The sequence below is a fragment of the Pagrus pagrus genome (assembly GCF_965226575.1).
Source record: "Pagrus pagrus genome assembly, chromosome: 9".
In the NCBI taxonomy this organism is placed as follows: Eukaryota; Metazoa; Chordata; class Actinopteri; order Spariformes; family Sparidae; genus Pagrus; species Pagrus pagrus.
In genome coordinates, this window is record NC_140193.1 from 3,761,983 (window position 1) to 3,787,119 (window position 25,137).

General features: G+C 43.4%; 1 protein-coding gene across 2 annotated transcripts in view; it reads left to right on the forward strand.

Annotated features, from left to right (window-relative positions):
- The window catches only part of dpp10 (dipeptidyl peptidase like 10), a 194,391-nt gene that overhangs the window by 77,094 nt on the left and 92,160 nt on the right, over positions 1 to 25,137 (forward strand). The window contains exon 1 of one of the 2 annotated variants that reach the window (XM_084361484.1): positions 15,512 to 15,949. The exons of the other annotated variant lie outside the window; for it this stretch is intronic. Within the exon in view, the coding sequence (XP_084217610.1) occupies positions 15,893 to 15,949 (57 nt within the window). The 5' untranslated portion in view covers positions 15,512 to 15,892. Of the gene's footprint in view, positions 1 to 15,511; positions 15,950 to 25,137 lie in introns of those variants that run through there. 2 annotated transcript variants of the gene reach the window in all.

The following is a 25,137-nucleotide window of genomic DNA, read 5'->3' on the forward strand; positions in this document are numbered from 1 at the left end:
TGGGCGGCATGATTTATTGATTGACTGATTTACATCACAGGGCTGCTAGTATTTGCAGCTAACTTCTGGGAACTATTGAGAGGCTCCACGGTCCACCACTGGAGTAAACAGAGCTGAGACGACTCCCTGTGGGCCAGGTTTAGAGCAGGCGGGGGGCTGATGGTCTTCAGTTCTGTCCCTTGTGAGTTCTGCTTTTATTCACTCATTTCATTTTGCATTTTTCAACACCAGCCTGACACTCCCAGCCAATCAGCCTCTCCCGGTGCTCCCGACGGACGGTCCATGCCTGACTTTAAAGGTCCTCGAGGGAGCCATCAATCGCTTTAATTTCACAGCGGGATAGCCGAGGGCCCTCGCAGACTTCTTTATGTGGATGTTACGTCAAGAAGTCGACGAGTTTGTGACTTTTGGATGCATAAAAACCTAAAACACATAATTATTGTTCATGTTGTATATGCCTGATTACAGTAAATGTAAATCTATGTCAAGAGAAATAGATTAACACTGTTTTCCAAATCACCTTGCAGCAGAAAAACGATCTCCGTGCGACAGGAGTTATTCTTCATACTGTGCGACATTAAAAGTGATTCAGGTTTTTGCCTTAATCACCGTGGAAGCTGTCAGGATGCATATAACGAAACATCCTCGTGTTTTTGCATAACTCGTGTCGATGATTAGGATGACTTTGCACAGTTGCACGCCGCCTTAGCATTTCTATGGCGGGGATGAAAAGCTGCACCCAATGTCAGGGAATGCCTGAGGGGCTTTCAGAGCCCTTTACTGTGCAGCCAAACTCTGCCTGCCTCTGTTGATCCATGTTGCACAGAATGCAGAAACAAGCTTTTGAGAGGCGAGAAAGCCGAGCGCTTCAGCCCTGCCTTTGATCAGAGAGGGAGGGCTGGAGCTTCCCGTCACCCACCTCACCGTGCAGAGACCCAGAGGCTGTATTGATTTTGAATAATGCTTTGTGTCTCCTCTAGCTGCATACATGCATAATTTATCTTCATTATGCGTCGGGTGGAGGAACGTCTGAGCGTTTTTTTTTTTTGCTTATTTTCCAAAGTGGGTTTGTTTTCAGTGGAAAAGGTCGAGATCAGTGCAGGAGAGAGGGCAGAGGGAGGAGTGTGCACTGTGAGCAGCAGTGCAGTCTGTGTGAGGAGCGCTTGTTTTGTGTGCCATTACTGCCCGGTGCATTTAGATGGTTGAGTTAATATATTTTCTCAAGAGGATATAACACAAAATCTGTGGGGGAAAATTATTTATTAACTGCTTTTGAAAACGTCAGAGGTGAAATAATCCTGTTAAGTTGGGTACATATTAGTGCCATAACGCCATCCACATTGTTTTGGTGTGAATTGCTGGGTTTTGGAGGTGTCTGCTGTCTCCTCTGCAATATAATGACACTTTACAGCACAGCACTCACACAGGGCAGGATGCAAGTACTAATGTCATCCTCCTCGGCTCAGCTGTGACATTAGCTAGCTTAGTTAGCTAGCCTCTTGTCCATGAATAGATGGAAGCCTCTTTTTTGTGCGTTGATACAGGAAGTCAATAGTTCATAAAACTGCTCACAACCAGGTTCGTGGATTATCTTGAGTGACCAGGTGATGATTTATGGTAAGAGACAAACGATTTTTTTGAGCACCACGAGCTGAGGTTCATTGAGTTCACATAGACTGCAGACATCTCCAAAACTTGGTAACTCACACCAAAACAATCTAGATGGTTCTGTTCAAAAACTTCTCAGTTAGACTTTCCACCTTCGCTAACCTCGATGAAGCACTGAGCTCAAACCCCACTGGTTCTCACCAAAGATCTAAATCTTTTAAAATCTTTTAAAATAAAGTTTATTTTTTAAAGTCCCTCAAAGGTCCAATTTGTAAGAATTGGCAGCCGATTCTTGAAATGGGAACGAGAATCAAAACTTTCTTACAAATTGGACCTTTTAGGCTCAGTTATTTCCAAAAACAGCCGTCCACTGAAATAAATAGAATACATTGAAATCATTTTGAATGTTTTCAGGAATATTACACACATCTTTTGTTTGCAAAATACATTGATACCTATTTCCCAGTTAGATGATTAGCCACGAGTGTGCAACCTCTGTAATGCCATATTGTCATCAACAGAGCAAACTGCTTTTTCTTGAATCATGAAATCCCCCCAGTGTAAAAAGGCTGTATTGATGCCAGTATAACCAATCAGCTGATCAATATTCAGCCTCCTTTAACCGACTGCTGACTCATTCCCGACACGTCAGCCGGTCACTTCCTAAAAACAGTTGACCGCTGTAGTTTTTGGCAAACGTTACTCAAACAGGAGAAAGTGGTGTGTTTGTTGGGGACCATGTCAAGTGCTGGATGAATCCACATTTGGTGCTCTCGTGAGTATTGAGGGCAGCAGGACGCTGATTGTGTAATTAAGTCAGAATAAATGATTTGTGTGTTCATGGTAATGAAGGGACGTGTCACCCAGCGAGGCTCAGTGGTGTGTTTTAATAGTTGTTGGACGACACTGGAGCTCTGTGGCCCAGAGAAACAGAGAGAACAGAGATATTTATCGGTCGGATCGGTTCATTGTTGTTTGCACTTTTCATAAGAAACATGCATCTTGTCCAACAAGTAGGATTAATTTCTGCAACATCTTCGCCGTGTGTCTACTGAGGCTCATCAGACTGCTCTAACAAACACATAAACCTGCTCGAGGCTTTAACGAGCTCATTTTCTGGTTAAAAATACAAGATGAGGCTGAGTCTTCTTCCTCCTCCTCCTCAACAGTTCACACTGAACTGAGAGGCGCTGGTGCAACGGTATATTGTTATAATGAACTGTGAAACGTTGGGCTTTATTGATCCCTGTGGGAAACTCTTTTCACTTTCCAGCAGCCGAACTCCGGTTAGCTGTTCAGGAGTTCAGTGTTTCAGATGAGGACACTCGGTCAGAGCTGGATGTTCTCTGCTTGATTGTGTTCCTCATAAAAAAACTCCTGCACCTTAAAGTGGTACTTACACTGATAGTGGATGATAGTATTATCAGTAGTACTGTGTGAGACGTAACTACGGTCAAATCTAACGCTTCATTTGCTCACCGACATGATTTCTTTGCATTTCTTTGAGTGTCTGTAACGTTAAAGTTAGTGGAACTGAACATTTCTAGATGTTCGCAGATGTTTGGGTCATTATTCAGTCTCAAAGTGCCGGTGAGGTAATAACATTAAAGGAGAACTGTGCAGGATTCTTCAGCTGCTGTTTGTAAATTCACCATTTTAAAGGAGAAAGATGAGGTGTTGCTGTTGAGCCTCACTCCCAGGTCTTCAATTACCGGCGCTTTGGGTCGAAGAAAGCCAAAGAGGCGAAAGTGTTTGACGACCGGGAGTGTAAGACTCAACAATCAACTCTCCTTCTCGCAGAGACGCTCAGAAAACATCCCAAACACAGCAAGATAATAGGCAAACAGGAGAACACAGGCAGAGAGCAGCGTCTCTGCAGACACAGACACCAACACATGCTCTTAAAAATGTAATTTAATGTTATTGATTTTCCCCGTGCTTCTGAAATACACCAGAGATCCATAAACTTACAAAAATAAACTGTGATTTAACTGTGAATAACCATAAAATGCACATTTACACATACAATTCTAAATTCAGGGTTAATCCTGCAACACTAAAATAAGTATTGAAGTATTCTGTAGTTACAGTTACAAGTATTGTGTATACTTTTGTTTGTTAGTCAACTTTTTTTCACAACAAAACCTTTAATAAAATGTGTTTTTATCAACTTTCTAGCAAAGTATTCACAAACTAGTTTACTGTGAAGTCACTGTGACGTGTGAGACAGTGCTGCTGAGAGTATCTGAGTCAAAGATGGCTCACTTTTCCCATCATGCATTGTGCTGAGCAGCTCTTAAAAGAAACTGTGACTTTTTTAAAGGAGAAATCTGTAGTTTTGAGATATGTAGTTGGAAGAGAGAGTTTTATTGGCTGATTTTTCTGACTTAACAAACTAAATAAACAAACTATTTGTTTTCATGACTGAATAAACAAACAAACAATTTCATACTGTTTTACTTTGTTTATATGTGGCGGACCCTGCCACCTTTCAAACAGTGTTCTTCCCCTTATTTTCCTCTGAGAACAGCTTGTTTATTCACTTACAGTTGGAGATATCACCTCATTAATATTGTAAATATGAAAATTCTGAGTTTGAAACTCTTCTCTAAAACTGCATAGTGCACCTTTAATGTCCCCCAAAAATAATGTGTGTGTGCTCAGAGCCTCCTGGCTCGTGTTGGTAATTGTCAGTGTTGTGCTGGATTGCAGGTTTTGCCGTGAGTGAAGTGTGCGTCACATTTCTTGGCTGTAAATCAATAATGTGATCATTTGTTCTCGTCCAGCTGACGCGGACGTCAATAGCTACTAACGATGTCCGTGTTGTCTGACGCATATGAAGATAACCAAGTGCTAATGCATAAGATATGCATAGATATATGATTTTAATGCACTTAACATGGATTACAGTAAATAGTAGTAGATAGTACAAAGACTTTCACTGTAAATAGTGATGATTTACGCTCTACATCTGTAATCTGAAGCGCTCCCCACACACGTCTCTGTGCGAACAGTCTTCTCACTTGTATCTGAAGTTGAGTAATGTAACTTTGCTTGTGTGTAACCTGTGTGTGCGTCTCAGCGGGAGTCTGATTGAACTGCATCTGGGAGTCTGGCGCCGGTGTCGCCTTCCTCCCCCTCCGGGGCGACACCCTCATTAGGATTTCATTCAGCTCGCCTGACACACCCCCCGATGATATCAACAAGCACAGTGGGATAACACAACGGCAATAAATGAATCACACCGGCTGCAAAAAAAATGAATGACGTCGCAATGTCACCAGCGGGGCGCCCGGGCGCTGTGTAATCTGATCCCTGCTGCATAAAATTGAATTAATGAATTAAATGTGCTGCTGGATGGAGCGTTCAGTGTCTCCTCGTACAGATCTGAGCTCTGCGAGGCTCATCATGGCGCCATTTGGCCTTCAATCAGGCCACACTCTGCGTTTATCCTGTCTAATGAAATAATTACAGCTATTACTTTGATACACAGTCACAGACGAGAACACATATTAGACAATCAAAGATATTAAAGTTATTATGTGTTGTACTACGTTGGGCTCATCCACTTCTCCGTTCGCTTTGACTCAAACGAACACCGAACTAAATAACCCTGACATGCATTTTCTTTTGTTGAGGTTAAATGTGCTGTTTCCCCCCATTAGCGCAGTATTTCACTTATTTTGCAGAATGATCTCACTTAGCTCCCTCTGTATCGTGATGAAAGAGGCTTCTGCGGGTCATGTGGTGCTTCTGATGTTGAAGCACCCCGGGCAGATCGTTTGAAAAACCCCAAATTGCCGAGCAAATCGACCATTTTGATGTCAGTATTCATGGATCCTCAAATTGGTGCTGATATGCAAATAGTGAGTGTGAAAAAGAATTGCTGCTTGTTGTGGATAGACTTCAAAACAGGCCTCCGTCTCTGTCTGCTTGTGCCAAACAGACCAAGTGATATATAAATCAATAGACTGGTTGATTAATGCATCAGACGAACCATCTATTTCTTGAGGTTACAAAGCTTTCAGTCGCTCTCGACGTTTCAAAAACAGTTTCATCGTAAACAGACGGAGCTTGATTTCTTTTTGTTAATAATTGTCAACGTGAGGGAGCTTTTCAAATCTCCGGGCCTTTCCTGCAATCATCTGGCCTTTAATGAAAGAGGAGAGCGATCAGAGAAACAAATCAGTGTGTGTGCTGCACGGCTCAGAGAGAGGAAATAAAAAACACTCCTCTCCATCAACGACGTCCAGATGTATCAGTGATGACGGCTTCGATCTGCCTGTCACGTCCGGAGTCTGAGCGACACTCGATGTGATACCAGGAAGTGAAATATTGATACGAGAAGTCACTCCAAACTTCACATACTAGCTTCAAACTATGACGCTGCACCTCCAGCATCATGTTGCACGAGAAGATCAATAAGCAGTAACAATAATACACAACATCCTGTAAGACTTTCAAAATAAAGCTTACTGACAAACAGTTCTCGTGTTGTTATTAACGGTTGAGGTTCGGTTGAGTTTAGGCACCAAAAATACTTGCTTAGGTTCAGGGAAAGTCATATTTTGGGTTAAAATAACTACATTCAGTCTCATAACACAAGTTATTTAACTCATGCCACGTAACATAAGTGATGTAAGTCATGCGCTTTACGTACGTTAACTTACTCATGTAACACGAACCACCTGACCGCCACCTATCTTTGACTTTTCTCGCTTTTTTATTCATTTATTATATTTTATTCTGTGATTTTTTCTGTTTTATCACCTTTATTCCTTTTTACTTGTAATGACTCATGTTGTCTTTTTGTATTTTTACATTTGTTTCAACCAACCTTAGACTAGACTCCCTCGTGTTTGTTTTGACTGTTGACGATTTATTCTGTAATATTGTTTTTCTGAGTTTTCCTGCTTTTGCTTGATTCTCTTTTTTTAAGGGTGCGATTTAACAAAAAAACTAATTTAACAAAAACAGTTTATTATAACTTATATAAGTTTATATAAGTAAAATATCGTTTTGTTGTTTAGCAGCTTTTTAGAAATAATCTCCGTCCACACTAACAAACCTGAAAACACATCTCATGGTCACTCAGGTAAACTTGGCATTTGCGTGTGGTTGTAAACAGAAAACAGATTGTTTACTCCGGTCGGTTGCTTAGCTACGAAAAAATATTATGAAGGAGGTCGTGAAATGTGACGGCTCCTCGCTGAATCTTTTTGGATAATCGACAAAAGAGATAATACAGCAACATCCATTCAGTCTGTACAAACTCAAATACCCCAACATCACAACACATAGTCCGAGTTCACATCCGCCGATGAAGATACAAACACTGATTAATGTTTCCAAAACTTTCATTTCTGCCCATTCAAACACTGTAAACACTGAGTTTTTGAATATCTTCACCCTGGAAGGAGTTCACCCAAAGGTCCGTTTTCAGTCACCTGAAATGTTGTTTATGTGACAACGAAAGGCTGAAATGTGTAGAAAAAGTTTTTAAGCAATACCCGTGTACATGTGGACAAAGGGTCACTGTCCAGACTGCTGTATGTGACGTGTTGTGGTTATCAAATACAAAGATGTGTGAAGGGAGCAGGATATTTTAAATCATATTTTGTTTGAGCTCCAGTCAGAACTCAGACTCTTCAATCAGCATCAGCTTTCAAGAGACGAGCGATCGGGACAAATCAGACGAGATGGCTTCAGTGTTTGTGACTTCACAACGAGCACGATGACTCTCGGTGCACATGCAGAATACCAACGAAGAAAAAAAAGTTTGACATTGCTATTTATCAGGCGTCTGAGTCTGGTATTATAACTCCCAGTCAGCATTGCGAGCGGTTGCTGTAACAATGTAATGTGCTGAATGTGGAAGCTGCTCCGGCTCGGCCCACAGCGGCACACGGCCGGAGTTCGGTCATGAAACTTTCATCAGTGGCCCGGTGGCGTGGAGTTCCTGAATGTCTGCACTAAATTGCCCCAGGGTCATAAATACTTTATCAAGAGCGGACACCTCAGCAAAACACCTCCCCGGGGCTCTCTGTCTACCTGCCTCACCCCCACCTCCCCCTCTCTCTTGCTTTTTACAGTCCCTGGCACTCCGACGCTGTGCACAGCCGTTTAAAGTATTTACTGACACAGCTCACGATATCATGCAGAGGTGATTGTGACTCTTCATTACTGGATTATTATGTTAAACTAGTTTTAAAAAAATGTGTCAATGAGGAACTTTTCTTGTAAAATGTATTAAAAACAAAGGAAACAGACATCAGATGCAGAAAAGCAGAACTCAACCTGTTCTGTATCTGTTAAAGCGCCGTCTTTGATCTCCAACCAGTGATTCAGCCCAGCCCGCTTTAATTTCATGCCGCATTCTCACGGGAAGCGTGCACGGACACCGCCGGTTCGTTCGGAGGACCTCGGCCGACCTCAAACACGCCGGAGAACGAGCGCTTGATGTGAAGCGAAGACAAATCACAGCCACACGCTGCAGCAATCCTCCTGCAATCACTGTAACTGTAACTGTGTCGTATAAGTTAACGTGAATCCAGCTGTGAATGTGCTGCAGGTCATCAATCATGAAATCACCTGAAACACAGTCGGTTCCGGCTCACTTTCATGTCTCCGGCTACGAACAGAAACTGACACGTTTTGATTTTTTTTAGGTCGAGCTTATTTTCTTATTTTATGCTTTTTTAAAGTTCCTTTTGCTTTATGAAGGTGGAACTGTTGAAGGTTTGGGCAACACTTCAGAGTTACTTAGAAATAAATGATACTGTGAGCACATATTTAATAATTACACTGTACAGTACCATAAATACTGGGTAAGAGCGACTTGTCCTCCAGATTAGTGTATAAACACACCTCCTGTTTCCATCGTCCTGCAGGACAAACAGCAACTTGTTCAGAAAACCTATTAGAAAACAAATAAACTGAGAACAATAAGGGGGGCAGTTGTTGTATTAGCCTATATTAAAATCTCTGGTACATCCATCTTATCTAAATACATTTTCACCATCTTGTGTGAAACTAGACCGTATCGCCTCCTGTTATCAGATTTTCTCAAGAAGTGTCAAGAGGTTTAGATTGATAACTTTTCATCTAGGAAGGTTAAAGTCTTACTGAAACAAAGGGTCACAGATGTGACAGATCATGTGGGACTGCAGCAGATCTAACTGTAAATCTATGTAAGGTCAGTATATTCTATATAAGTCAATTCATATTATCGTCAGAAATAAGTTACCTTAAAGTGATATCAGAAGAGATGTGGTGGGTGTTAGCATACTGTAGTGTTACTGCAAAGTTAGCTCAGTTAGCCGTGCAGCCAGCAGTCCAGACTGTTTGGAGAACCAGGGGCGAGTGTTGGTGATCACACCGCTAGCACAGGAGCTTTAGACTTGGATGTGGCTAGCTGGTTAGCATGCTAATATCTTTGCATCACGATATAAAGACGTCGTCACAACTGTTTTTCACACTGTGTTGATAATTTTCAGTTTTTTAATGTGTTCATCTAAATTTGAATGCTCCAAAAGAGCACGTGATTGAACATACTGAACGTGAACTGAACGTATATCTTGCAACTAATTTACATGAATGTGAGAGTAGACGACACTCACGTGCTGTGTTTTACGAGGCAGCTAACGGTGCTGCTGAAGCCAGTTCACATGAATATTCGAAGTAGTTTTATTAACAGATCAGTGTTCGCTGGGTCTAAAAATAATAATAATTAAGCGCCACAGCAGCAACAAATTTAAAAAAGACACACCGAGCATCGTTAAAGCGCCTGCCGAAGATCACAAGAACTCATTAGCAGAGGACAAGACCACAAGACAACCGTGTGAAATGACCTTTGAGCACTTGTGAAGTGTGAGCTTGCACCACGCTGCTCATAATGTAACATAAATAGTTCAGTTCAACAGATGCAACGAGCAACACGGTGCCAACCTGCAAGTGGCAACTGTAAAAGAAGACAATGACATGCTGCCGTCTCATCGGTGGTGGGAACCGGTCGTGCACTGGGGAGTTTACAGCCAGTAACAGTCATATCACCGTGCATATAGATAGAACCCACAATTTTGAGGCTGCTTACGAAGGCTAACCAACGTGGATACAACCTTTAGCTTTAGATGAAACAATCCACTAAAGGTTATCAGATAAATTCATCATCCAGGCAGATCTCAGTGCACGTATCACTTCCCTCCTCCAAATGGGCCAACACCATTAGTCTCTCAGAAAGTGGTGCACACAGCCAAAGGTTAAGAGGAATTTATGCTAATGCGAGCGCTATTAATGCACTCAACACACCCACAAAGACCGAAGCAGACTTTTATTTTCTTAAATTCTTTGTCAGAGCCCACACTCGTGTTGACCTTCACGGATGACCACTGCACACTGTTTGTACATTTGTTACGCTGCGTGTTTACTTTACAATAATTTCACGTCTTTGACATTCTGAAGGCAGAGCGGGTCAGAGACAACATGTCAATATTTGAGCGTCAGTGTTTTGGGCTAGAGAGATGTTTAGTCTGCCCTCGCTGCCTATATGAAGGTCTTTCGCTGGCATTTCTCCCAGTTCCTTGAAATATTTGACAGGGGATTTACTCTGTGTTGTCACTGTGTGGTGGAAAGTGAAGTGGAGCTGCTTTTCTGAAGAGCAAATGCCCAGTTTCATGTTTTTAAAAGATTATCGACATCAAGGTTGAGTTACTGGGCCTCAGAGTGCCAGGGGCAGAAAAAAAAAAAAAATCCAAGGCTGGGTTTGTGCCAGTTGGTTTTGGGTGATATGATTGATTGCAGATTTGTTCGGGGATTAGCTCCACAAAAGCACACTTTATATTAAAGGCAGCTTCTGCATTATCAGCTCATTTTGTAGCCCTGTTTTATAGATGGGCCCTGTGCCAAAATATAGTTTTTAAACCTTGTAGTTTTAGTGCTAAGTTTTGGTGAATCGACACAAAAACAACCAGTTGACCATTAGCTAAACAGTTAGTGATACAGGCAAACGTTAGCACGCCTGGCTAACGAGCTTATCTACAGAAGTAGTGTTAATTGAAGAAGAATTAGCATATTATTAATTAACTACCTACGTTTTGTGTAGTTAGACATTACATTAGAAAAACTGCATGATGTGTAATATTTCTGTTCTGTGTGTAAGTTGGTCCTGGATGCTATCGAAGCTCAGGCTAACATCCTGAGCTACCTGAGTGATTCATTTGCTAAACATTTTACTTTTAGTCCTTAAACTCAAGTTAGCATGAAATAACAGTTTGTCTTTATATTTCTCCACACATACTTGGATATGCTTGGACTAATGTTTGCTGGCTCTGCAGTGCAACGCAAGAACAATGTTGGTTTTATCAAGTCTTTATCAACTGGTGATGAGGTGGAGTTTTGCCTGGGACATGAAGCATCAGCGTTAATTTCAGCACACATGGAGTCAATATTCAAAACCTCCTTTTCATTGCAGTGTGCTGCCTAAAATGTCAGCAAATTAAACTTTTTAAATCCTCTCATGGAGCTAGTGTTAGCTCAGTTAGCTTCCTACAGACATCATTTTGATTTTAGCCCAAAACTGATGGTTGCAGGCTGGAAATGAAAAGCCTCTGTTGTCTGCCTCTGTCTGAAATCAGAGACTTATTGTTGAAAAAAGAAAGACTAGCATGTTCCCAATCTATTGCACATACAAGGCTTCCCCGACATGTTCCCTGTTGTCGGTCTGTAGGAGAAAACAACAATTTCCCACCCACACACACTATAAACACATTAAAGCAGAAGACGGATGATGTATTATTCGTCTTGAACCTGTAATCGGCACATTTAGATTCCAAGCATTTTGCTGAATTTATCACACCTGTGGGTGCGAAACCATCCTCTGAGCACATCTTTGTGCTGCTCACCCACACACCCACACACTTAGGCTGCTGTCTTTACTGCCTGGGAAGAAAAAGAAAAGAGCCCACCTCACAGCTCAGCGACCACGAACCGTCACAGGTTCCCTTTTATTCATAAAACATGATCACTTACGTAAACTTCCTTCATTTGTGCTGTCAGGTGGAACAGTAAAGGTGGCAATAAGGGTCCAACGGCACGTTTTTTACCCAGATATGACTGTTAAAGGTGCAACATGTAGGATATGGCCTCCTGTCGAAGATCACTCCCAACAAATAGGCGACAGCATGTTGCCAGAGTAACTGCTAACTGCTGCCCAGTAGACTCTTTGCTGTAGTTTTTCTGTTTTGTAAGGAAAACAGGTGCCAGAAATGTTTCCCTTGACATGTTGTGAGTTTATTTTGTTTATTTAGTACAGTGAAAGCTAACAGAGCTTGTAAAACACAGCGAGTTGTGATACGAAGGGGTTGTGGCTAGCTGGTTAGCATGCTAACTTCAACAGGAATCTTAGCAACACAATACAAAGACGTCTTTGACGTGACGTTCATTCTGTTCATTATTTTAGTTTATCAGTCACGGTTAGACAAAAAGGACCCAAAGACAAGTCAGGCGGGCAGGTTGGAAAACAAAAAACGAGCTTTAAGATGAAAAGATGAATCCTCAAAAGCGAAAGGCCGACAATAAAACAAGAATCCAAGACAACAAACCCTAAACGAACCAGTACAAACCAGAAGACACAAGGAACACAGGTAAAACATGAGGAGCAAAACAGGACGGAGGAACAGACATGAACATGCAGATGAACTGACGATCACAAGAGAAACACTGACTGAGGCCTAATCCACACATACGCGGTGATTTTTAAAAGCACATTTTTCGTCCACACCAACAGAATAAAAACGCAAACACAGGTTGTGAAGTGCCTCCGAAAGCAACAGGTGGCGATATAACCTCCACCGTAGGGCCACGTTGGCCAATCAGAAGCCTGCTAAAGAAAGGAGACGAGCCAAAAACCCAATTACCTGTCTACACATAAACACTGAAAACGGCGTTTCTGAATATCTTCACCCTGGCAGGAGTTTTCCAAAAGCTCCGTTTTCAGTGACCTGAGATGCTGTTAATGTGTACGGAAAGACAAAAACTCAGGAAAAAGCTTTGTTTTAAGAAACACCTGTGTACGTGTGAACAGGGCCTCATTAAATAGTCAAACAATGAGTATTTTAACAGATAACGGGAAGTAACCCGAAACCATGATAACCTCTTACAGACAGCACTGACAAGAACACGAACAAGATATTTATGTAAACACTAATTCTCCGTCCAAAGACCCGAGAAGAAGAAAAACTACTGAGAACAAGTCTTTCTGTGGGAGAAAAGTGGCTGAGCTAACTTAATTATTGTGTCTGATTCTCATAACAATACAGCTGCAGCAGCAGAGCCGAGCGGTGCCGGAGGCCAACTTGGACCAAACTTACTTCTCAAAGTGGATTGATTACCCTTGTCTACAAAATGGAGCACACAGATCGATTTGGGGCTTTATTTTAATACGAGCGGGCTGGTTTTTCCAACAACTGCTGAATTCGACTCCACTTCTGTTTTAATGTGATCTCATCTCGACAACTCCACAGACGGCTGACAAATGAAAGGGATGTGAGTGGAGATGCTTCGGTTCAATTCATGAAGAGGCACGGACCGAATGTAGGGAAATGATGGGAATAAAAATGCTTCGGCTTGAGAGCGACGTGTTCGACAGCGCTTTCCACCAAATATCTTTCTGCTGAATATCTTGTGACGTTGTCGTCCGTCCGGTAGAGTTTGTGTTGGCGCTCTGCCCTCACTTCAGTGACCGGGGAAACACAAAGACCACCAGATTGAGAAAGAATATTCGTTTTATTCGGTTTGTTTATTCATCTCAATTCTCCCCTGAGTGTTTTGAGTTCGTTGAATGAGCCGAGGTCTGAAGTGTAATTAGTAAAATGGAGCTGATTTCAAACAGTAATTTGCAACAGGTCTGACAAGAATCCTTAAACAGGATCTGGAGGAGCGTCCCCCGGAGGAACACGAGCTTCCAGAGAGGGAAGTTGTGCTGCGAATGTAATGCACCGCTGTCCTCGTCATCGCTGTTTCAGCAGAGTTCAGAGTTAGCGCTGCACACAAAAACATATCCAAACAGCGTAATAAAAAATACAACGTCAATTTTGTATCAAGGGCCAAAATAAAGACGCTCAAAAGACGCAGCGTGCAAACTGAAAAAGCCCTGAGTGAGCAAACAGGCAGTAACTCTTTTAGAAGATATTATTATTATTATTTTCATTTGTTAACTGTTTGATTGGCTGGTTTTGGTCTCCACCAGCTCCTGAGGGAAATATCTGCTTCTTTAGCTGCTAAACGCTCCACTATGTTCACCAGATCGTCTATAACTATGTCTGTCTGTCCGTCTCCTCCTCACTCATTGGTTTGTGAATGATCATTTTGAAAATCCTGAGTTTGGTATAATGGCCGACGCCATCTTGGTTTCTTTGGAGCCAGAAGTGACCATATTTGGACGAATGGATGGAGCTGTGGAAGACATCCTGATTGGATCTGACCGGAAGTGACTTGTTAATCACGAGGTGGCCTGCTTTGTCGTCTATTTTACTCTAAATGGGACCAAAATTTACAAAATGGACATCGTGCTGTGTTGAAGAAGACTGGAAACTATAGCGACTGAGACCGTAAACTCATTAGGCAGCTGTTTACTGGGATAGTAATTCACGTTAGAAGTTCATTTTCTCATAAGCTTACATACAATAAGACTTATTTTTGAAACCAGAAACCAGATGTCCTGTATGTAAAGCTGTAGTGTCTCTGGGCTCGTAGGGGGGGAGCAGACAGGCAGGGTGGCGGAGCAGAGCCGGCCTGTCCGCTCTACCTAACGAGCCCGGAGACACTCTGGCAGATTCTTGTCTTACTTGATGGTAATGTGTAATTATGTATAAATAAATAAATATGAATGTTTTTGGACTCAACTGCGCCACAGTTTTACCAAACAGGGCCTCCAAACAGCTCCACCTCCCTGAGGACCACAGCTGTGTGGCTCTGGTCAGACCTATGTGTGTTGTTGCTCCCTACAATCCCTAATAAGCTCCGTAATTCACCCTAGAAGTCACACTCAGATATAAAATATCGATCCTCGTCTGGCAGAGACATTAAACACATGAGCCTCAATACCACCGCCTCCTGCTCTGTGTGTGTGTGTGTGTGTGTGTGTGTGGGCTTCAGCATCATAAAGTTGAGTCTCTGACCGCAGAAAACGTCTCTCTTATAAGCCCAGGCGCTAAGTTTGATATAGCGAGGGGTTCACAGGTGTCATTTCACTGCTAAGTACTCCAGGGACCGATGCAATTGCATCTTTGCCCCGCGCGTATTTAACAACCCGCAGCGAGCAGCGGAGAGCCGCGCGCACGCTCTTTATTGAGCGTTTAAGCTGCTCGCCTCAGGCCGACAGAGAGCTCCTCTATACGGCCCGAAACAACACGCTGCTCCGGCAGGAGAGCCGAGCCTGTGCTGTCAGTGCGTGATAAAATAAGCAGAGGTGGCGTGTGTGCGTGTGTGTTGTTGTTGTTGTTGTTGTTGTTGTTGTTGGTGTGTGTGTGTGTGTGTGTGTGTGTGTGTGTGTGTGTGTGCACCTACGCACGGAATGAAGATGCACGTGCAGCAGCGGGCTTCAGCACCGCGGACAGCTCCGGCTGGGCGTGATGTGATGCGGGATTCACAAAACTCACTAAAACAGTGTGCAAAGAGGCGATGAGCAGGCAGGAGAGTTCACTCTGCACTCTTATCAGGGGCTTTTTTTTTTTTTTTTTTTTTAAATCCTGCAAACGCAACCCCCTCCACACCCACCCCCACCCTCACGGGAAACCATCACAAGACCACTTGAACACCCCTCCTCCTCCTCTTCCTCCTCTTCCTCCTCCTCCTCCCTGTGCTATACTCCCCCCCCCCTTCCTCCCTCCATCCTCCAAAATACCAGCATCACTGAGGGGGAGAGTTGCCACTTCCTCACCCAGACGTGCAGGAGAAGTGTCAGGGCGGTAAAATGTGAGCACACCTCGGCTCTCCCTCTCGTGTCCGAAACTCTCCTCCCTCTTCCCGGGGCTGATGTGAGACGCGCAGGCTGCGTTGGCTCCTCGTCAGACGCTCGTCCAAGAAGAACCTCGCAGATATTTTCCCGATCGTGACGGATCCGTCCCCCCTCGGCTCCCATCGCTCTTTAAGATTCCGCAGTTGACAAAGACGGCGGGCGCATCCTTCATCCACCTCTTCTCACTTTTCTTTTTTTGTCCACGGAGGAAAAGAAACCCGGGATTTTCTTGTCGGATTCAGCCAAGTTTAACCAAACGAGGAGTTTACAATGACAGCCACCAAGGAGCAGCCGAACCAGAGAGCGAATCAGCCGCAGCCGGATGAGGTGGGCTTTTTCTTTTTCCACTTCATTTTGCAGCTTTAATCACGCACATTAAAACTCCATGTAGGATGACCTGCTCTGCAAGGTCAGCTCATTCATCAGCATGTAGGTTCATTATGATGTTGGTCAGTTCCGGACGCATCACATGAAGTGAAATGTGTGTGCGGGGGGGGAAAAAAACGCGTCAGTTTTCCCGCACAGATAATGATGAAGGCTGAATCAAGTTGTGGGGCGACACCGCTGAAGCCGTCGTCAGCTGTGCGCGGAGCCCCATTGTCAGCTGTCAGGACTGGGTCACGGGGATCTTTGAAACGCCGTTGGGCACATGCACTGTCAGTGGAGGGGAACGACTGCGCATGCAGGGCGCATTGTAATTCAGCCGCTGCCTCCTGTCAGCTGCCCCCTCGACACCTTGAAAAAGAGGAACAGTCGTGAAAAAATCACTTTGCAGAAGGCGCTGTACGCGTTATCTCCCCTCCCAGACACACTCACTGACTTCACGACTGTCTACTGTCTCTAAATCAGACATCTTCTCAGCCTGCGGGGGTTAAATGTCCCCCCTTTTTCGGGCACCTTTGCACAGGTGCTGTTGCGCACTGCAACGCTTTATTAGGGGATTTAAGGAGGGATGAGATCAGCACTGCAACTTAACCGTGCGCCTTGTGTTTGCGCCAAAACCCGCCTAGCCTCCATCACCATCACCATCCCCATCCCCATCAATTATTGATCTCCCTCCTCTAAATGTGCTCCTCCAGGCACATGCAACCTCTCCCCAGTCAATGTGCTTCACTGTTACTGTAGAGGATGACTGATCCTATGACTGATGCACATTTCAGCTGCCTCACGGTGGACCTTCCTCTGACAGAGAGACAGAGAGAGAGCCAAATATATTCTGGGTGCTCTTAATTGAATTCAGCCCTGTAGCCCTATTATTCTAAGAAATCAAAACCTCGGCCTCGTAATTGAGTTTCTGTGCCTGAAATATTAGAAGGCCTCATGAGATGTGGTTGAAATATGATCGCTCACAGCGTTCAGCGCTCTCTCCTCTCTGTTTTAAAGCTCGGTGGATGCTGCTCGCTGGGCCTCAGGCTGTTTTAAAAGTCATGTTGTTGCTGTAATGTGTGAGTGGTGTTCACTGTAATTAGTGGTGATGCTGTTGCTGTGTGAGCACATGTGTGTGGAGCTGTTAACGTCGCAGACATGAATGTTTTCAGACTTTTTATTCGTTGGTCAGAGGCTGTTTTTTGTGGCTAATGTGTTCAATAAACAGCTGCAGGTCAGGAGGAGAACAGGGATTTTTAAATTGTTGCATTTAGAGCTGTTGATTATTTTTCCAAGTTTAAAGGTCCACTTAGTTAGAGAAGTTGATTTTTGAGTCTCATTAACAGCTTGTCGAATACCGACGCTCACCATCCTGAAGCGTATCCATCAAAAAACGTGAAAAAAACCAAATTGACGTCTTCAAATTGCCTCTTTTGTCCAACCAACAGTCCAAATCCCAAAGACGCCTCATTTACTGTCATGAATTACAACTAAAGCAGCAAATCTGTACATTTCAGGAGCTGCAACCACCAATTGTTAGAGTGCATACCTCCGACAAGCCCCAACAGCCACATCAAGATGTATCATTCCCTGAGAAATTAACAGAAATCTCACAATGTTAAAGAAAGTGAGAAAGCATTCCTGGATCCGTCTCTTTATGTGGATCCGCACCAAAAGTTAATGAGCTCTGTTCTGGGCTGAGACTCGTCCTCCGTCCAAGTTTTGTGGAAATCTGTTCAGTAGTTTTTCTGTAATCCAGCTGACAAACAAAAAGTGGAAATATTTGGAAACATAACCTCGAAATCTGCCCATCATTTTCACGATTTAATCCATTAAAGGTGAGGAACTTCTGGAGAATGATAGCTGATTAATGTGTCTCATTCCCAGGTTGTCAAACAGACGTTCTGGGTTGGAATATCGGACCCAAAGTGTCGGTATTTTACTCGACCGTCCACATTGACGTCTTCAAATGACTTCTTTTGTCCAACCAACAGTCCAAAACCAAACAAGACTCTTCATTTAGTTTCATAAATGTAAGGAATAGCTGTTTTTTTGTAGTTTAACAAGTTGATTGATTATCAACAACCTATTTTCTTTTGATAATCTAAGAAAATAAATGTGAGCTAAGTACGTTTCTGCAGAACCACAGATACGTTAAAACTGTTTCTTTATGTTGCAACTTTACATTTGTTTAGGTTGAATTTTAGGTTTCTCTCTTGTGACAACGATTTACTTATGCTTTGGTTGAGTTTAGGCACAAAAACCACCTGGTCAGGTTCAGAAAAACGTCACGGTTTGGTTTAAAATACCTGTTTTGGTCGCCACGATCACAGATGGAGATGGTCGGACTTCCTGTGAAAAAGAGCCGGTTGTGATGCCACTTAAATGGCTGGAAACGTCTCCATGTGTCCTTAAAACTATCCAGTTGTGTAACAGTCTTGTTGACTGTAATAACGCCCCCACCAGCTCCTCCTGTCCTGATGTAAAAGTCAGCTAATAAAGATATAATGAGAACGTGATCTGCCACGTTTGGTACAAATCTGTACATGTGTTTTGCAGAAACGTTATTTCCTGGCGACTGGGCTGAACATAAAGCTCACAGAGTGAAATAATTCGGCTGTTTGTGGCTTAAAATATCTGTGAACTCACTGTACAGTCTAAAAGCCTCGGTTAAATTTTTGATCAGCGTACGTCGTGCGGCCGGTTGAAGTTATTGCGTAAGATTTGTGCAGCAGGCCGGCGTCACGTTTTTGTGAGCATCGGCGGTGAGAGGAGCGCCCGAGCAGAGCCGGAGCTATTACTGTCCCCGGCTCTGTCGGCCCACAGTCTGTATACATAGCTCTCCGGCGGGCTCTTAACAGGGTTACTCTTCATCAAAGTTGCATGACGATGCTGAGGGGATTACAAACACGGGAGGGATCTTTAAATAAGACGCTGAAGCAGAAAAAACGGAGCCCTGAGCTGCTTTTGGTGGAGGAACAGTAACTCTCTTCTTCGTCTGCGGGTGATTGTGCTGCAGTTAAGTTCATTGTTGTTGCATCGAAAGCCTTTTTGTGTTTTAGTCAGTGTGGCAAAGAAAATGGGAACGTCTTGGCAAACAAAGTAACTGGTGGGAACTGTAAGGCACAAATCCATAACTGCAGCTTGAAGAGCACAAAACAACTTCTTCTTTTGTTTTGCACCGGTGCTCACAGCAGCTGGAGCGACCAGAAAAACACACAAAACACTTTTTTTCCCCACATTTAACTTAATACAACACTCACTTGTCAAGGCAGCGATGGAAGGAGGGGTAATTAGGACAGAAGTGGATTTGAAATGTCACCGTTTTAAGGTTCAGCACACACAAATCTTCTGTCTCTACATCAGAACAAGACACCGGTGACAAGATCCAACAGTCGAATGTGTGAAAAACTATCTGGTGGATGATGATGAACCCTCTGACAGTCACAGGCCACTGACTGTGTCCTGTTTGTAACCCGGGCTGTTTGAAGATGACGACATATTTTATGTTTGCATTCAAGACTTACGATAGAAAACATTTAAATCAAATTCTAAGAAGAATCGTGACAAAATACCTTTTATTTTAAATCCTGAAGTTGGCGAACACGTCGGCTCATTAACAGCTAATCAATGAAATCTGTGAGGCTTGTGCCAGAAGCTGGCAGCAGCTGTGGGCTCCCAACAACACCAAACTGGGTTTTAATGGGAACTGATGAAGCGAGAAACTAATCTGTACTCAAAGTAACTTTTGCTTACAATCTGCCCGAGTCAGCCGATCTCCATTAAAGTGAATCCAGGTGTTGAGGAGGTGTATTGACTACGGGCGGAGATGTGTGAAGTCTGACTAATGGAGGCAAGCTGCTGCTGACCAACCTGTGGGTGGTCGAGTTGCATTATGGGTAATGTAGGCGTCAGGTAGAAGAACGTGTGGAGCCAAATGTCCCTGGCTGAGTCAGACAGCGTCACACGCAGCTGGAGGTCTCTTATTTTTTAACAAATCACACAACCGTCTGATTTTATAGATCCAAGAGGAAACTGACAGAACGGCAGGAGTCAGATGTGAAATCAGAAGAGTTGGAAAGTAACTAAGTACATTTACTCAAGTACACCCTTGAGGTACTTGCACTTTAGTATTTCCATTTTGTGTCACTTTATACTTCCACTCAACCACATTTTGGAGGCAAATATTGTACTTTTTACTCCACTACATTTATTTCATAACTTTAGTTACTAGTTACTTACGCATTTTTAAAATAATTAACCGTAGTTTGTACTATTTGTATGGGGGGACTTTTACCAAAGTAATATTTTTACACAATATCTTTACTTCAAGTACGACTTTCGTGTACTTTAAACAACAGTTTAAGGGTCAATAACTACGATGTGATTCATTTATAAAAGCATGATAACCAATAAACAACACAGGCAACTACACGGACACAAACTCAGTCTGATGCTGTGATTGGCCATCACAGCACAGGATGGAGATATGACCAAGCACAACAGTTCATGTTGCATCTGAGGACCAGAGCTACGATGCAGCTACAGATGCAGCTCCTGGTTCACGAACGAGCCTCACTCAGTGGTGATGGAGACGTTCTGTGTTCACATGTTCTCCTCGCGTCTGCGTAGGTCGTCTGGTTCCTCCCACAGTGCTCAGACGAGGCAGGTCGGGTGAACCAGAAACTGAATGGTTTTCTGTCAGCCCTGGATTAGCATATATAGAAAATGGATGGATGGATAGTAAACCTTTGTATTCATGAAGAAGCCTTAGAAAGAGGTGGATACATAGCGCTGACGTGACACCACAAGCCTTAGACTTAACTAGAGAGCTTTCCTTGTTCTTGTTGATGTATGTAAGAGATACATGACTTCAGTCAGCCAGCGCTGCATGGGAGCACCGGAGCACTCTTGGCAGTGACATTATCCAGTGTGGCCAATCCCTCTTTAGTGCCGCTGAAAGAAAAAAGCTGAGAACAAACGGATTCATTTGACATTGGCCGGTCTCAAGCTGTGTCGCCGCCTCCTGTAACCACAGACGTAATGAAAGCAGACCGAGAGGGTTGACCTCTCCGCTCGACCCCGCGGCCGGCCCCGGGCTCGGTGCAGTCAGTGGGGTGTTCAGTCTCGCCGGCCCGGCCCGGCCTGTCCTCCCTCTTCGCTTTGTTAATGGAGCTGTTGTTGTCGGTGCCAGCGTCAGGAGGAGAAATGCTCATTGTAAATAAGAGAGGCGCTTTCACACGCCGAGATCCTCTGGCCCTGGAAACTGTAATTCACACTAATGGAGAAAATGTCCAGGACACTGCCGCTGCTGCACAGAGAGAGAGAGGCAGAGAGAGACAGGAGAATAAAGAGGAGGGAAACAGTGATTTGAAGGATGAAAGATGGAGAAAGAGGAGATGGAGGAGCAGAGGAGGATCAAGAGACAGTAACACAAGAGACGGGACGGGCAGGCAGGAAGGATTCAGGGTGTAAATGACCAATTGATTTAAAGAGGATCAGGAGAAGGAGGGTGATGGGGAGGGCAGAGTGAAGTGAGATGAAGAGGTGTTAAGGTCAAGTCGGGTTTGAGTAATACAGATGGGAGTGTGAAGTAAAGGACGGGTCAATATCAAGTTATCAGCTGCCAAAAGCAGCTCATGTGAGGACTTTCTGATCGGCTGTCGCTCTTATTAAACCCGCAGTAACGAATGATTTTGGTCACATGGGGGCAGTGGAAACGAGCGGTGATCACCACACAGCGAACGTCTTTATCAACGAGTCTAAATCACATTCTGACTCTCTTGTAGCCGGTCTGGTGGTCGGTACCAGCTTCTGAGGTGAACATCTGGCTCGTTTGCTGCTAAATGCTGCACTGTGTTCAGCAGCTAGTCTTTTTGCTGTGTGCTGCTGAGACATGAGAGTGATCCAAAGCAGTAAAGTTGTTGCTGGACAGATGAGGGGAGCTGCGAGGGACCACCTTACATTATTTTCACATTGTCATTTGATATATTAGTATTATAAAATATACATTTCGGCAGAGATGTGGACTCAAGTTGACTCGAGTCACTGTTTGGATGACTCAGATGACTCGTCTGTGTTAAGTTTATGTTTAAATATTATATAACAGTATCAAAAAGGGTTTATAAATGAATTGTTAAGGTTATTTTTGATTTTATTACAGTTGTTTCACTGAAAATTCAATCCAGTTAGATAAATTAATGTCATTATTAAACTGGCATTAACACTTTTGCGGGGGAGGAGGGGGACTCAACTTGTCTTGACTTAAGTAGAAAGAATAATTAATGACATGAGACACTTTTTAAACAGTACGTGAACTGAAGAATTAAAAATATGACACACATGGTGTACTACACTGTAACTGCACTGTTGCTATTATGCTCCTGTTTTTTGTTTTTATTTGTTATTCTTGTCCTAATGCCTTTTATATCTTACGTGAAGCTTTTAAATTCGTTAACGTTCAGTGCTAATGCAGGAAGTCGTCTGTCCTTCAGGCAGAACGTAAAGACTGGAGGTCTGGCGGTGGATATGAGGTCTTCTACACTCTCATGCAAGAGTTTGCACCTCGTCACAGACCGAACATTTTCCTTTTACCTCCTGTTATCACAATCTTTAGTGTTGTGTACAGTAAGTGTTTGGGTCGCCTCAGCTTGACCATCATTTATCTGCCATGACAATCTTTGGCAGAATACCCCCCCCGACATGTTTGAAGTAATATCCTTCCCCTGAATAATAATTGTGTCTGATGTGTTTTTCCGATAAAAAAATATTTAAAAAATCCAGAATTTGTTAAAATTTGTCTCTCAGAAAAACACAAAAAATGAACAAATTGTTTGATTTCCTGCCAAGGACACGCTCCTGAACTGCAGGATGAGAATCTGTGAATGTTAATAGCGGACGACAGTTCAGCGCTCGCTCGCTTCGAAGACAGAAAGACAAGCTTGGTGTAAATACTGTAGCAGCTGATTTGAATTCAGGATGTGTCTTTGTATGAATGTGGTATAAGGTCATCCTAATAAATGTTCAACCCACATCTGCACTCTGTCTGAATACTGAGCTCGTTCACAGACAAGTGCCATTTGAAAATATCACAAATCTGCTTACCAGTGACTCACAGACACAGGAATATTATATTTGTACTTCTGGAGAAAGACTTCTTTCCCTTCTCCTCAGATTTAATCCAGTGTTTATGGTCGTTGACACCTGGCACACAGTTGTTGAAGCAGAGGAGAGAGCAACGCTGCCACACATTGACTTTTCTGTCCAAAATGTCCCAGCCCGGGTGGTGATTCACACTCCCGACCTTCCTGTTATAAGCTTTTCCTCTTGTATCCCGAGGCGCCCGGTGCCCCGAATTAGCCGCGGCTGACACATGTTCTATCCTCGAAAGGATTAAAAGGCAATTACAAAGTTTGAGTCATCAGTTGTGACACAGACGGGGGACGGACCGCGGTCCAACCTGAGATAACAGGAATTAGGGAGAAGGAACAGTTAGACCTTGTGTGTGTGTGTGTGTGTGTGTGTGTGTGTGTGTGTGTGTGTGATAACAGAGGACGGCGTGTAAGTTCATGTATACGTGAAGGAAAAACACATTAATCCACTCAGATTCGACGGGTTCAAGAGTAACTTCACAGTATCTTCTTTTGAGAGACATCTTGTGTAAATGTTGTTTTTTTTTCTCCTCGCTGGCTCCAAAAATGTTTTAAAAATGTAAACATGGCCTCAGGCAAAACTCTGCAGCCAAAAACATCAGCTCGAATTCAGACACCATACATTCGTCCCCGGCTGCTCGATTGAAATTCACGACGTTAAGGGTGCACGGACCCGCTGCTCCCTTCAACGCCAACCGCAATTTGTCTCCCGAACAAAACAGCAAGAACAAAAGGAACAATTATACCAACAAATGTCCAGAGAGACACGCTCCGTCTGACGCAACGTCTCGCTTTCCTTTGTATTCTTTGATTACGAAGCGAGCACACGAGCTTTATGTTCACTTTGCTGTCGTCTGTCACCAGACGCTCTTATTTTGCACATTGCATCAGTATCTGCTGCGACCTCGCACAATGTAGGTCAAACTATTTGCACTCCTGGACAGATCTTATATTTATATCCACACTCTATTTATATTATATAGTTTTTATTATGTCTTTTAAGTACTTTTAGTAGAGTGTTGTTTTGCAGCTACAGACACAGCAAACTCCTCACATGTGTAAACTTAACTTGGCAGTAAAAGCATTTCTGATTCTCATTCTGATCTCAGTGGTGTAGATTTTTCAAATAGTTGCCTCATGATGCAGTTTACGGAGCGATTATACGAGAAGTTTTCTGGAGTCGTGCTGCATGAATGGATCTTACAAACGTAGTTGATTAAATCTAATGAACTTCACGACACTTGTTAATGAATTCGGCCCTCTACGGCACATGCAGCTGGAGCACTGCCCATGTAACTTTGCACTGCAAAGATTACTTTCAGTATATTACAGGATTATTATGATTATGTTCTGCCATTTATCCATCTTGGTTTGTTTTGGTTGCTCAGTTTTGGAGATATCGCCTGTAGAGATCTAGACCTAGAGGCACTCGGCTTGTGATGCAAGACGTGAGGCGAAATACCAAGTTTTGTTTCCTTCTCTGCTGAGCTGTGATTTAGCGAGCTGAGTTAGCTTAGTTAGCTAGCATTTGTAGCAGCAAGCTCTGTGGATTATCTTGAGTAACCGGGTCACGATTTCTGGAAAGAGACGCAGCTGCAGACGTCTCTACAGCTGATATCTCCAAAAGTCTGCAACTCATAACTAAATAATCTCAATGGATCAAAAGCACTACAGGTATAAAATATGTATTTTTTTATGATCATGTGGTGAACTGTCTCTTTAATATTGACATGGTGGCTCCTGCCAGGCCTTTACTCTTACCACCAGTTCATCAGCTCGGCTCAGATGAAGTGCAGGAGTGTTTCTGGCAAACACAGTTTTCTGCACTTGCAGGACTTATAGTAAGCACTGAGGGCAGGCGCCGATCGATCCGACTCCCCGGGGTAGATAATCAAGGCTCATCTGAAAGGCCAGTGATATTGATGGCACTCTCCAGATAGATACATAGACCACCACATTTATCCATCGACTGTCCGTACTGTACTGATCATAGCTGTT